The sequence below is a fragment of the Sus scrofa genome, chromosome 7 (assembly GCF_054392235.1).
Source record: "Sus scrofa isolate SSC_HxYL_T2T_F1_AM1 chromosome 7, Sscrofa_HxYL_maternal_Yorkshire_Landrace_v2.0, whole genome shotgun sequence".
NCBI lineage: Eukaryota > Metazoa > Chordata > Mammalia > Artiodactyla > Suidae > Sus > Sus scrofa.
Window position 1 is genome coordinate 57,971,752 of NC_139389.1, and position 14,812 is coordinate 57,986,563.

Consider the following 14,812-nt stretch of genomic DNA (forward strand, 5'->3'; position numbering starts at 1 on the left):
TTTTTAGTAAACAAGTGGAATCAGGGTCTAGAATTCCAGAAGTCGGCATACACTGAGTCTCCTTAATGTGTGGTCAGCAACATAGGCAATGAGGGAAGGATCAAAAGAAATGAGGGTAGGAGGACCCTCCTCAAACTCTGAAGAATGGCAACACCTAAAGCAGTAGTTCCCAAGCTTGGTCCCTGGCTATGGGAATCCTTGAGATGGTTTCAGGGGCATCCAAAAGTTAAAACTATTTTCTCTTTTTTCCTTTTTTTTTTTTTTTCTTTTTATCTTTTCAGGGCCTCACCCACATCATATGGAGGTTCCCAGGCTAGAGGTCTTATCGGAGCTGCAGCTTCCGGCCTACGCCACAGCCACAGCCACGCCAGATCCAAGCCGCGTCTGTGACCTACACCACAGCTCACAGCAACACTGGATCCTTAACCCACCGAGGAAGGCCAGGGATTGAACCTACAACCTCATGGTTCCTAGTCGGATTTGTTTCCCCTGTGCCATGACGGGAACTCCTAAAACTATTTTCATAAAAGCAAGTTATTTTTCCTTTTTACTGTGTTAGTATTGGGACTGATGGTGCAAAAACATTGATGGGTGAAAACTGCCATAGCCTTAGCATCTATCAAAGCTGGGGTACCAAACCATCCTAGTAGTCATTGTATTTTTAGCACCATGCACTTGCAGTAAAAAGTAATTTCGAAATTTAAAAAATGTTGGTTTCATTTGACAGCGTCCTTGGCGAAAAAGTGAAAATGTTAGTAATGTTAATTTCATTAAACTCTGAAATGTAAGTATGTCTAAAACGACCTCTGCTGCAGACCAGAGCGTGGTGCTTGTGTCAAGGAGAAGCATTTGTGCAGTTGTTTGAGCTGTGAGCTGAACTAGCTGCTTTTTTCATAAACACCATTTTTTAGTCGAAAGAATGACTAACTATGGTTATTCGAACTTGTGTTTTTGGTAATATCTTCTTAAAAAAGTTAGAATGAGTACAATTGACAGTACTGGTTGTCAGTGATAAAATTCAAGCTTTCTAGTGAAAATTTGAATTTTGGAAAACTTGTAACTACGACCATAATCACAGCCAATATCTAGAACTGTTCCTAATGACATACATGGTGATATTAAGTGCGATTTTTTTTATATTGTATAATGTTATATGTCAGCATTTAAAATATTTATATAGGAGTTCCTGTTGTGGTACAGCGGAGACAAATCTGACTAGGAACTATGAGGCTGCAGGTTCGATTCCTGGCCTCACTCAGTGGGTTAAGGATCCTGCTTGGTGTGGCTGTGGTGTAGGCTGGCAGCTGTAGGTCTGATTCGACCCCTAGCCTGGGAACCTCCATATGCCTCAAGTGCAGCCCTAAAAAGCAAAATAATAATAATAATAAAATAAAAATAAAGGATTTATATAATTTGGTGAACCAGTATTTTCCAAATGACCAATACATGATGTTCGAAATCATGTATGGGTAAAAGATCCAGTCAGTGTGTTGGCTCAATTTATTTTAATATAATAGGGTCTAAAAAATTCATTGATATAGTCAATGACACTGCAGTTAACCTTTAAGAAGCTACCATTTGTCAAGGTTTAGGAAAATATCAAAGAAGAATATCAATAGTTATCTTTAAAAAAACGTCTCCTCCCTCCAACTAGATATCTGTGTGAGGCTATATTTTCTTCATATGCCTCAAGTAAAACAATGTACTGTAATAGACTTCATGCACAACAGATAATAGAATCCAGCTGTCTATTGTTAACCAAGGCATTAAAGATATTTGCAAAAACGCCAAACAGTAATTCAGGGATAATTTTTTAAAAGTATCTTATTTAGTGGAGACATGTCCACTAAGATCAGAAACAAGGCAAGAGTGCGCCCTATACCTATTCAACATTGTAATTGGGATGTTAGCCCTTGTAATTCAATAAGAAAAATCAGGGGAGTTCCCGTTGTGGTGCAGTGGAAATAAATCTGACTAGGAACCATGAGGTTTCGGGTTCGATCCCTGGCCTCACTCAGTGGGTTAAGATACAAAGATGATTTTCAGACATATAAAATAATGCTCAAACTCACTCATAGTTAGAGAAATGCAAAGTTAGACAATAGTGAAATACCATTTTTAAGCTACCAAACTAACAAAAATTAAATAATATGACAGCCTATTCTGTTGGCCAAGACCGGGGAAATGGGCGTCCCATACCTTGGTGGAGAGGCATATCGGGACACCCCTTCTGAAAGGACATCCAGCAACACCTAACTAAACGACATACACAAACCCTTAGCTTGACACCTGGCAATCCCACTTCTACGATAGGTGTATCTTCTGTGTGTATCTACATCTCCAATTCTTTTTTTCTTTATCTTTATTTTTTTAATTTTTAAATTTATTTAAATTATTTATTTATTTATTTTGCTTTTTAGGGCCATTACCCACAGCATATGGAGGTTCCTAGTCTAGGGGTGGAACCAGAGCTGTAGCTGCTGGCCTACGCCAGAGACACAGCCACACCAGATCCGAGCCATGTCTGTGACCTGCACCACAGCTCATGGCAATGCCGGATCCTTAACACACTGAGCAAGGCCAGCAATCGGACATACGTCTTCATGGATGCTAGCCAGATTCGTTTCTGCTGAGCCACGACAGGAACTCCTTTTTTCTTTATCTTTAAAATTTTTTTATTTAATTGAAATCTAGTAAATTCACAATGCTGTGGTGATTTCTGCTGTACCACAAGGTGATTTAATTATATATATATACGTATGTGTATATATATGTATGCATATATGCATTCTTTTTCATATTCTTTTCCATTATAGTTTATCACAGGATATTGAATGTAAGTTCTCTGTACACAGTAGGACCTTGTTGTTTACCCAGTCTGTATATAATAGTTTGTCATAATTAGGTATCTTAATTTTTTAGAGTATAGTTGATTTAGAGTGTTTCTTCAATTTCTTTTGTACAGCAAAGTGACCTAGTCATACACAGTTCCCATGCTGTACGGTAGGACCCCATTGCCCACCCATTCCAAATGTAACAGTTTGCGTCCACCAACCCCAAAACTCCCCATTCATCCCACTCCCTGGCAACCACAAGTCTGCTCTCCATAGTTGTGATCTGTCTCATTTTTGCCATATTTTAGATTCCACATATAAGTGATATCATATGGTATTTGTCTTTGATTTACTTCACTTAGTATGAAACTCTCTAGTTGCATCCATGTTGTTGCAAATGGTATTATCTTGTCCTTTTTATGGCTGAGTAGTATTCCATTATATGCATTTCCACATCTTCTTAATCTGTCGATGGACATTTAGGTTGTTTCCATGTCCTGGCTATTGTGAATAGTGCTGCAGTGAACATGGCAGAGGTGCATGTATCTTTTTGATTGAATGTTTTGTCCAAATATATGCCCAGGAGTGGGATTGCTGGGTCATATGGTAGTTCTATATTTAGTTTTCTAAGGTACCTCCAGGCTGGTTTCCATAGTGGTTGTACCAATTTACATTCCCACCAATAGTGCAGGAGGGGACCCTTTTCTCCAGACCCTCTCCAGCATTTATTATTTGTTGACTTGTTAATAACGGCCATACTGGGAGTTCCCGTCATGGCGCAGTGGTTAACGAATTCGACTAGGAACCATGAGGTTGCGGGTTTGATCCCTGCCCTTGCTAAGTGGGTTAACGCTCTTTGACATAAATCACAGCAACACCTTGTTTGATCCACCTCCTAGAATAAGGTCGATAAAAACAAAAATAAACCAATGGGACCTAATTAAACTCAAAAGCTTCTGCACAGCATTAAAAAACCCTTTAAAAAAGAAACAGGGAATTCCCGTTGTGGCTCAGTGGTTAGCAAACCCAACTGGCATCCGTGAAGACACAGGTTTGATCCCTGGCCTTGTTCAGTGGGTTAAGGATCTGGTGTTGCTGTGAACTATGGTGTAGGTCGCAGTCAAATCTTGGATTCTGTGTTGCTGTGTCTGTGGTGTAAGTTAGTGGCTACAACTCTGATTCAATCCCTAGTTGGGGAACCTCCTCGGTGCAGCCCTCAAAAGACAGACAGAAAGAAAGACAGACAGAAAGAAAGACAGAAAGGAAGGAAGGAAGGAAGGAAGGAAGGAAGGAAGGAAGGAAGAAAGAAAGAAAGAAAGAAAGAAAGAAAGAAAGAAAGAAAGAAAGAAAGAAAGAAACAGGAAGAAAAGACAACCCACAGAATGGGAGAAAATCTTTGCAAATGATGCAACAGACAAGGTTCTAATACACCTCCAGTTCTTAAGAAAATACATATGCACAGGATTATTCTTTGCAGCCTTGTTTGTAATTACAAAATATTGGAAACACCTACACATTCTTATATAGGAAAGTGGTTGTATACAGCCTTGGTCAGTCCACATAATACAGTAGTAAGAGGTTATAAGAAAGGATGAGGAAGAGCTCTGTGAATGTTTATGGAGTGAATTCCAGAACATTCTGTTAGGTGAAATAAACAAAGCCCCAAAGAGTATCTACAGTACACGGCTCTCCTAGAAGGAGAGGAGATAAGAAAATACACACGTATATGTTCATTTATGCAAAAGAAATACAGCAAGGATAAAGCAGAAACCTGAGAGGCTGGCTGCCTGCAGGGGGTGGATGTGAAAGGGGCGGAAAGCCGAGGGGAGTGTCAAGAGGGAGGTGGGATGAGGATGGAGTGACATTTCTCTGGCTCTTAGAACCACAGCCACGATAACACTCCCGTCCCAGTCTGTAGCGACGGGCTGTCACGGTGCCGGTGTGAGTCTATCACTGGGAACCTTTGGTCCGACCTAGTGGGAGAATATTTACGTCGAGTGTTATGCAGTATGAAAGGGAACTGTCTACGTAACAGCTCTTGCCTCGGAGATAACAGAACGGAGTGCTTGTTTTTCTACAACAGTCCTAACCAACTACAGCTGCTCGGGAACCTGTACCCTGGGTGACCCCAGAGGCCAGACTCCCACTGGACCAAACAGCGGATACTTTTCCAACCAAAGAACAAGGAGGATTGTTCTAACCAACTCCTCTCTATCCAGAGCACTGGTTTTCCCCTCACCCTCACCAGTTTCTCCTTTCTAGCCCTCCAAAACCCTGACTTGACCCCAGAAGGGGGAACACTGGTTGTGTTTGCTTGCCTGGCAAGTTAGTAACTTTGGTTTTAGGGAGCTTTATTATTTATTTATTTTTAATGATTCTGCCTCGCATGGTCTTTGATTTTTGGCAATAAATAAGTAAAATATGTACATAATTTGCAATGCCCATATATACTTCTTACTGAAATTTCTCATGCAACCAAAATATTTTAGCCAAGTTTTGCAAATGTGTAAATGAATTTCATCTTCCCTAAATTCCCCTGCAGGAGTTCCCGTCGTGGCTCAGTGGTTAACAAACCTGACCAGTATCCAAGAGGATGCGGGTTCAATCCCTGGCATCTCTCAGTGGGTTAAGGATCCGGCATTGCCATGAGCTGTAGCACAGATTGCAGACACGGCTCGGATCCTGAGTTGTTGTGGCTGTGGTATAGGCTGGCAGCTATAGCTCCAACTTGACTCCTAGCCTGTGAACCTCCATATGCCGTGGGTACGGCCCTAAAAAGACAAAAGACAAAAAAAAAAAATTCCTCTGCATCATCCACACATGCAGATGATAACGTACCCTGAAATTATCAAAAGAGACCAAAGAGAAAGAGGGACGCAAAATGAGCGAGGGGCTGGCTAATTCAGTGGCTAGCTTCCCAGACCCCACGTGTACAGCAGCGGATCTGTACTTTTGATTGGGTAAATAAAATCATGGGCACTTTTGGCCCTTTTCTAGTCATCTCGGGCATGTCGTTGACAACGCTGGCATTTCTCATTTCAGGAATGACTATACCTGAAGAAGACGCTGATGTGGGACAAGGCAGCAAATATTGCCTTGTGGCAATTGGGAGACTCCAGGTAGGAAAAGGCTCATGGCCCTTTTAGTCTCCAAGGAGGGCTCACTAGTATACACTGCAGCAAGAGCCTGCAGGTTTGGATGCCTGTTTGGATCGCCTGTGTCCTCAGTGTTGTTGGGGTCTGTGTCTCACTGTGTGTGAGAAGGATGAGGTGGAATCTGGGAGAAGGGGAGCTGTGAGCCATGAGTTCTTGCTTCCTTGAGGACCTGAGTCAGTCCATCCCCCACACGGGAACCAGTTCCTCCAAAGTCAAGTTCTGCTCACATCACAGCCCTGGGGTTTGTTTGTTTTTTTAATGTTATTGGAGTATAGTTGATTTAGTGTTGTGTTGGTTTCAGGTTACAGCAGAGTGATTCCGTTATCCATATGTATGTGTGTATTCTTTTTCAGATTCTTTTCTGTTACAGGTTATTCCGGTTATTCCAAGGTATTGCGTATAGTTGCCGGTGCTCTGCAGGTGGTCCTTATTGTCTCACACCCCTGTTGGATCACTCGAATGTGTCCCCCTGGGCTGCAGGATAAAGCACTTGCTCATCTCACAGCCTCGTCTCCTCCCTCCCCTCTCTCCTGCCCTATTCCCAAACCACATCATTCCCTTTTCTGCAAACCCACCATGCATTTCCCCACCTGTGGGGGTGTCCACAGGCTGTTCCTTCTGCCTGGCCTTCCCTAGTTTCCCTTCTCCTTTCAGAAGCCCTTCTCCCGGTTTTTTCCTATTTCCCCCTCCTTCAAGAGCCAGTCAAATGCCTCCTTTGCCTGCCTGGTCAAAAGGAGCCATTCCCTCCTCCCTGCTGAGCGTTGAGGTCACATGTCAGTTACAGCTTTTCACTGTGTGTTTTGTATGGCTAGTGGAATGCAAGCTCCTCCAGGGAAGGGAATCTGTCCTTTTAACTTTGTGAAAATTAGATATGCTAAATAATGTATACAAAGCCCACGGACTCCATGTCCAGCACACACAGTAGCCACTCAGTCTTTCTCCCTGTGGCCTCAAGGGCCTTCCTTGTACTGGTGATGGGGACATGGTAGATGTAGGCAGAGGACACTAAGCTTTCACATCCCCGATGTCCTAAGCCCTGTCATTTGCAGACAAAGGAATAAGTCATTCCATTCACATAGAGAAGTATTGGTTATTCCTTGCAAAGGGGAAGAGCGCACACTTGGGTAAATTCAATTCATAAGTGTAGACTTGCCACATATTTTGACCAGTTCCTTAGACAGGTTTGCCATCCTTAGCAAAGGAAAGATGGGGAAGGGGAGGGTATTAACATTTCTGAGCACCAACCACGTGCCAGGCGGTGTGCCAGGGTTTAACGTTCAGTGTTTCTTTGAACCTCACAACCACCCTCTGAGGTTACAGGCTTCCTTATTCCCAGTGACTGATAAGGAAACTGAGACTCAGAAATGTCGTGAAAGTGATCCAGTGTTCCAGTTAGCCCACGGTGTGATCGGGGCAATCTGAGACACTCTAGACTCATTGTACTCATGACCTCGAAGGATCTGTGACCCTAAATGCACATGGATCCTGCCCATCCTGTAACTCAGGTGCCACCTCCGTCTCCATCTCTGTGAACACCACCTCCCTGTGGGTTTCTCCATCGCAGGTGACCAGCTCTCCTGTGTGCATGGACATGAGCGGGATGTCAGTGCCCACGGAATTCCTATCCCGGCATAACTCTGACGGGATCATCACATTTGTGGACCCAAGATGCATCAGTGTGATTGGCTACCAACCCCAGGTAGGCAGTTTTGAGCTCACGGCAATGGGTTAGAGACTTCGTGTTACGTAAAATACGCCTACCTCATTTGTTTGAGATACAACAGAATGACCATACAGGGAAACACAGCGTAAAAATCCATCTCCCCACCAGGGTAGAGCAGTGTCCCTCCAAAGCAAGGAAGAATATTGTACGCGACTGAGCCACTTACAATTAACTCTTCATTTTTTTTGCCCTAGCCATTCAGTTTATCTAGCTGACTTTTCATAAAGTAGTTAAGATGTTCTATGAAAGGGGCGCTCTCTGATCAACTAATTTTAGTTAACAGGAAATAGCCTTCTTGGAAACGTAAAAAGTATATTGATGTGAAAGACTCGGAAAAGTCTTTTTTTTTTTTTTTTTTTTTTGTCTTTTGTTGTTGTTGCTATCTCTTGGGCCGCTTCCGCGGCATATGGAGGTTCCCAGGCTAGGGGTTGAATCGAAGCTGTAGCCACCGGCCTACACCAGAGCCACAGCAACGCGGGATCCGAGCCGCGTCTGCAACCTACACCACAGCTCACGGCAACGCCAGATCGTTAACCCACTGAGCAAGGGCAGGGACCGAACCCGCGACCTCATGGTTCCTAGTCGGATTCGTTAACCACTGCGCCACGACGGGAACTCCCTCGGAAAAGTCTTAAAGATGTTCACTGAATTTTGCCGAACCACTTATTTCTCAGATGCATATGGAACCCCTTTGTACAGTGGGCACACATTCAGGTCTTGTCCTCCAGATCTTTTTTTAAATAAGTCGGTGAGAAACATGAAAGTCATGAGACATACCAAAAGACAGGAGAGATTGTTCCAAATTAAAATAAACCTGGAGTTCCCACTGTGGCTCAGAAAGTTCAGAACCCTACTAATATCCATGAGGATGCAGGTTTGATCCCTGGCCTCGCTCAGTGGGTTAAGGACCTGGCGTTGCCTTGAGCTATGGTGTAGGTCGCAGACGCAGCTCAGATCCTGCAGTGCTGTGGCTATAGTGTAGGCCGGCAGCTGCAGCTCCCATTTGACTCCAAGCCTGGGAACATCCATATGCCATGGGTGTGGCTCTAAAAAGAAAAAAAGAAAAGGAAAGAAAAAGAAATAAGATAAAATCAAATAAACCAAAGAGGTAAAATAATAATATACAGTGTAAGAGCCTTAACCGGGTTCTCAGCCTGAAGACATATAGCTATAAAGGACCTATGGGAGACCATTGAGGAAATGCTAATACATACGGAGTAATGAGTGATTTTTATCAATTATTGATTTTTTAGTTGTAATACGGTATAAGTTTGTAAAATAATGGCATTTTTATAAGATACGTACTTCAGGGAGAAGTGTCATGATTTCTGCTACTTATTTTCAAATGATTCAAGAAATGTTTAAAAATATGTGTGTGTCTGTGTAGGTGTGAAAGATCTTTCATTTACATGCTTGTATATTTATATTTACATATGTATGAAAGAAAGAGAAAAATGCTAAGGTGGCAAAATATTGACACGATATTTGGATATAAAGGACGCACAGGTATTTATTATGCTACCCTTTCAGCTTTTCTATAGATCTGAGTTTCTTTCAAAATAAAAGCACTTAAACGAAATGAAAGAAAAAATGATCTTTGTTCTGAGAAACAAAGTTTGAGGTAGGTTGGTATGGGTATTTTAATTACCTGTGTATTTTAGAACTAGGAGCAGACCAAATTGAAATAAAAATAGCCCATTTGTAGAATTCTACATCTCTAGATTCATGCAAACTTGAGATTCTGGGGTGGAGTGAAGGGGAAAATTAATCTATTTCCAAGTTCATGGTACCTTCTGATGGCAGTCTATTTCTAGCCAGATCCATTTATCGTCTGGCACCTGCCGTGAGCATCTAGATGCTTCTTGGCACACATATAAGCCTTCCTTTCCACAAACAAGTATCAGCTCCCGCGGAGGCCTTTTGCTGATTTGGGTTCTGACTGATGACTTCGATGAAATCCTTTGCCATTTAAGACACTTCCAACTGGATCACTTTCCTATAACTCATTCGGAGTTGCCTTTTGACAGTTTATCTTATTCCAGTTGGTTTCATTGCAAAACACACTTTTGTTTGGGGTTAGTGCTAGGTCCTCTGAATAAAACATAGATGAGGGAAGGTAAGCTGTAAACAGCCTTTCAGCACGTACAGTTATTTTATGATAATACCATTTCTCTGGGCACAAGAGAACTACAGTTTCCCCAATTAAACAGTTCTGGTTTTCGTAGACAACACGTCTGTCCCCATGCTAGCATTTGCATTCTTTTTATGCTCATTAAAATATGTTTATTACAGTTGGCCTGTACAGTTTGCCTCTCCAAGGCAAACAAAAATTAAATTGCATCCTGAAGCTGCTGATCTAATGCCTTAGCAAAATTAGAAGTCAGCATTGAATATGCCAAAGGAACTGAGGATAGGGGACCAGACACCTGCTCCATGATGGCTCCAAGGGAATATTTGCATCGACTTATTCCGCCTTATGATGGAGTGAGCTAAAGGAGATAGATTGAAGGCGATGCCTATGTGCACTCTTGTCAAACAGTGAGACAGCAATGATGAAACGTGGGCTTGGGGATTATTAATGCTTGTCTCTTTATTTAGGATCTTCTAGGAAAGGACATTTTGGAGTTCTGCCACTCCGAGGATCAGAGCCATCTGCGGGAGAGCTTCCAGCAGGTACCACCAGTGCTCATTTACAGCTGATGTAGAAGCCGGGTACACACAGATATAGTCCTATGATGTGCTGGGCCGGCTGCAGGGTCCCACCCAAGGCATCAGTCAGGGCGCCTGCCATGAAGGAGCTCGCAGTCCAGCGGGGAAGGCAGACCCTCGGGGAAGAGTTTCTGTGTCATGGGAGAAGAGCAGAGGATGGAGAGGTTACAGTGTGGAGAAGAGGCAGGAACAGTCCTGAGGAGAGGTACCAACCGGGATGGGACTTAAAAGATAAGCAGAGAAGAGATGAAAGAACATTCCAGGCAGAGGGGGCCAGCGCCAGAGATCCAAAAGAGCCTGGCCTGTTGGGAGAGTTATAAGTAGTTCCTTAGGGCTGGAGTGACACTGACCAGCTTTTAGCGAGGAGGTGGACGGTGGTCAAAAATGAGGCCAGTGAAGCCAAGTGCTGAAGGGCCTCATGTGCCGCGGCTGAGGAATTTCTCTCCTGAGTCTTTTAACTGGGGACTCCTTTGAGGATTTAAAGCAGAGCAGTGTTGGAGTTCCCATTGTGGCACAGCGGAAACAAATCTGACTAGGAACCATGAGGTCGCGGGTTTGATCCCTGGCCTCGCTCAGTGGGTTAAGGATCATGCGTTGCCGTGAGCTATGGTGTAGGTCACAGATGAGGCTCAGATCCCGAGTTGCCGTGGCTGTGGTGTAGGCCGGCGGCTATAGCTCCAATTCGACCCCTAGCCTGGGAACCTCCACATGCTCTCAGTGCAGCCCTAAAAAGAAGAAGAAAAAAAAAAAAGCAGAGCAGTGTTTTTGAAAAACAAGTTTGGTGGCGTTCCTGTCATTGCCCAGCGGTTAATGAACCCAACTAGTATCCACGAGGACACAGGTACGATCCCTAGCCTCGCTTGGTGAGTTAAGGATCCAGCATTGCCGTGAGCTGTGGTGTAGGTCACAGATGTGACTCGGATGGATTCTGTGTTGCTGTGGTGTAGGCCAGCGGCTACAGCTCCGATGTGACCCCTAGCCTGGGAACCTCCATATGCCACGGGTGCGGCCCTAAAAGGACAAAAAAAAAAAGAAAGAAAGAAAGAAAAGAAGAAGGCAAAGCAAATGTTAGCAGCCCAGTTATGCAGAAGAGATAAAGGTGCAAAATAACTGGAACAAGAGACAAATCGGGATGCAGTCAGCCAGGTGAGAGGGGTGCGACCACAGATGGGGCACGAGCAAGGGACTCCCAAGAAGAGGTCACATGAGAAGGTGGTCATTGGCTTACTGATGCCCTGGATAGGAAAGAGACAGATCGAGAGTGACCATAGGGCCCCGAGAGGAAGGCCACTCTGCCGCCTGCAGCCCAAGCATCACTACGAGCAGCTGCCGTTTATTGAGCACCTACTATGTGCCAGGCGCTGTGGAAACCCCTTTTGCACACACTGCTTTCCTGAATCCCCACGACAGTCATGGGAGGCGGGCCTCATTATCATTCTGCTCAGGTGAGTGGCAGGAAGCTCAGTGAGGGAAGAGCACCTTAAGGCCACGTGGGTGTGAGTGGAGAGCCACGGTGCTGAGGGCCTGCCACCTCCTGAGCCCAGGGCCACCTGGGAGGAGAGAGAGCCAGCTCCTCAAGGGGCTCTGGCGACTCGCTTCCACCACTGCAAGGAAAAGAACGTGCAATGTTACAGCACGGGGGCCGTTGAATGACTTCTTAAGGGGAAATAATAGTTTGTCATTCAGCTGGGAGAGTAAGTCCTTGACGGTCCGCTTAACACGGATCTCAGAAGGAGCCTGTGTGACAGCCGAGCCCTCCCACTGCAGGCCTGGGTCTGGCCGCACAAAGAGATGTAGTGTGCCAACTGGACGCCGCCTGTGTGGGAAGGTCGCAGGGCCCTCCTGCACCCTGCTCTGTCCTTCCAGAATGTCACCTGCTCCTGGTTTACTTCCCACCCGCCAAACCCCTTTGTCGGCCCTCCTCTGCTGCCTGCGAGCCCCAGCCGCGATGGCCTGGGCTCTGTTCCTGACTGCCTTCCCCCCTCTCTCTAAAGTCCCCCAGGCCATTTCATCCACGGGGTGACTTCAGCCCAGACCATCCCTCAAGCTCCACACCTGCTGACATCCAGGCACCTGTCCCGCACCTGCGCTTGAATGCCCTTAACCTTCCAACACGGAATGCTTGAGTCCCTTCTCCCAGCCCCCAGCCTCCCTTGCGCCGCTGGCCTTCTGGTTGCAAAGGCCAGAACCCAAAAAACAGTCTTCACTCGTCCTTGATCCCCCCCTCCCCACATCCAGCCCATCGAGCCCTCCTGCTACACCTAAAAAGACGTCTGTAACCACTCCCTCCTCCCTCTTCCTCCTGCTCTTCCAGACCGCCCATCTGTACCTCTCCTTTGGACCATTGCAACAGCCTCCTCACTGGTGTCCCTGCTTTCACTCCTGTCCCAGGCCAAACCACTCGGAAAATGTAGATTTTGTTATATCTTCACTTTCTGAAGTGCCAATAGGAAGTTCCCATCGTGGCTCAGCGGTCACAAACCCGACTAGGAACCATGAGGTTGCAGGTTTGATCCCTGGCCGCGCTCAGTGGGTTAAAGATCTGGCATTGCCATGAGCTGTGATGTAGGTTGCAGACACAGCTTGTATCCTGAGACCGGCAGCTGCAGCTATTTCCACCCCTAGCCTGGGAACTTCCATATGCCGCAGGTGTGGCCCTAAATGAATAAATAAAGTGCCAATAGCTTTCCAGTGCATCTAGAAGTAAATCCAAACTCCCTACTCGCTATGGCAGAGTGCTCAGCAGGAACCCCGCCCTGCAAGTCCCTTCCTCCTTTGCTCACTGCACATGGGCTAGGCTGGCTTCCAGATCCTTGGACACCTCATGGTGTTTCCTGCCTCAGGGCCTTTGCACATGTTCCCTGTGACTGAATACTCTTCCCTCACTCTTCACATGACTGACACCTCCTCCTTATCTTTTAGGTTTTAACTCCTGTCACCTCAGAGATACCACCAGTGACCACACCAGCTGAGAAAGACCCCCTAACCTCTTCTCGGCCCCTCACTTCTCCTCCACAATTACTCCAGTTTTCAGTTGTCTTATTTGTTTGTCCACTGATTTTCTCTTTTCTGTCTTCTCTAAGAAGACATAAGCTCTCTGTGGGCAGACTCTGCATCTGCGCCTCTCATCATCGTCTCCACCCCTGGGTGTGAAGTTTGCTTGAGGGTGGGTGGCTCTTAATCAAGTAGCCTAAATGGATCATCACCCACCTCAAGTGACTTTCATTTTGGAAAAAAAAAAACGTGAAATCGGAATGGTTAAACATTGCAATCGTGTTATCTCTTAGGCCAGATCTTTGCTAAATATGTGGAGATTATTATACACTTTGCATCATCAAGCATCATCCTGTTTGGACTGGGTTGGCTTTGCTTTCACATGGAAATGAAGCCCTAACAGACAGAACTTTCCATCCCTGTTAGGAACCAGCCAGGCCCTTTGTCATACATGATCCTGTGTAATCCTCAAGGCTTCACAGTATATTATCATCCCCACTTTTTTGCAGTGGAAATCAGGACTCAGAGAAGCTCAGTCATCTACTCCAAGCCACACAGCAAGGTGATAACAGCACTAGGGCAGGAGCCTGCCTCCTTCGAAAGCATCCATCTCTATCACCACATGCTACACACAGGCCTCTCCCTCTGACAGCACAACTGAGTTTTTAAGCTGCTGGTTGGTTTTGAAAAGAAAGAATTTAATATCTGATCCCACCTCCATATCTGGCTTGAGTAGCCCTTGCTCTGAGCAGCCACCTCATTCCTCAGGCAGGAGGTGAAGCCAAGGCAGCAACCCCGAGAGCCAGCAGGCAGGCCCAGTCACAGAGCTCAGCAGGCAGCGGCAGCGGCCACACGGATGTCCTGGACTGAGCCGGGCTTGGGCCCCTCACTTGTGTTCTTTGGGCTCCAGCCACCTGCAGCCAGGGTGGGGGACAAATGTTGATAAAGGGAAGTGGCTTATTTTTGCAAAAGCACGGAGGAGGCTGTCAGTTAGGGGTCAGCCCTTAAACTCTGGGTTTAAACAAAAGGATTTGAATGGCCCAGACCTGAGACCTCAGAGTGGGATCGAATTTGTGAGGAATTCGAGGTTCGTGGGGTGACAGCGTGCCAGTCCAGGGGCTGGGAAACCTGAGTCCACCCTTGACTCTGCTTTTGGATTCCCTCTCTGGATCCCAGCTGACCTCAAAGTGCGAAGGATGGGTGGAACCCAGTGAAATTTAAGGCAGGATCCTGCCGCCACATCCCTCCTCTCTCTGCTCAGAAGCCTTCCACGATGATGGTCATGATTTAAGATGTTTTCAGCAAGAGCTGGCTGGGCTGGGTGTGTGCCCGGCCTTCCTGATCTCAGGTGTTAGCGTCACACCTGCTTCTAGCGCAGCAGTTGAATTGTCTCCAGT

At 45.7% G+C, this 14,812-nt stretch overlaps 1 protein-coding gene across 50 annotated transcripts in view; it reads left to right on the forward strand.

Moving 5' to 3' along the window:
• ARNT2 (aryl hydrocarbon receptor nuclear translocator 2) overlaps positions 1-14,812 on the forward strand; it is a 190,505-nt gene that overhangs the window by 136,072 nt on the left and 39,621 nt on the right. For all 50 annotated transcript variants that reach the window (XR_014810359.1, XR_014810360.1, XR_014810356.1 and 47 more), the window contains 3 exons: positions 5,877-5,953; positions 7,554-7,688; positions 10,311-10,385. Coding sequence is in view for 35 of the 50 variants with exons in the window: in XM_084968400.1 (XP_084824526.1) it covers positions 5,877-5,953; positions 7,554-7,688; positions 10,311-10,385 (287 nt within the window). In the remaining 15 variants the exon portion in view is untranslated. The remainder of the gene's footprint in view (positions 1-5,876; positions 5,954-7,553; positions 7,689-10,310; positions 10,386-14,812) is intronic.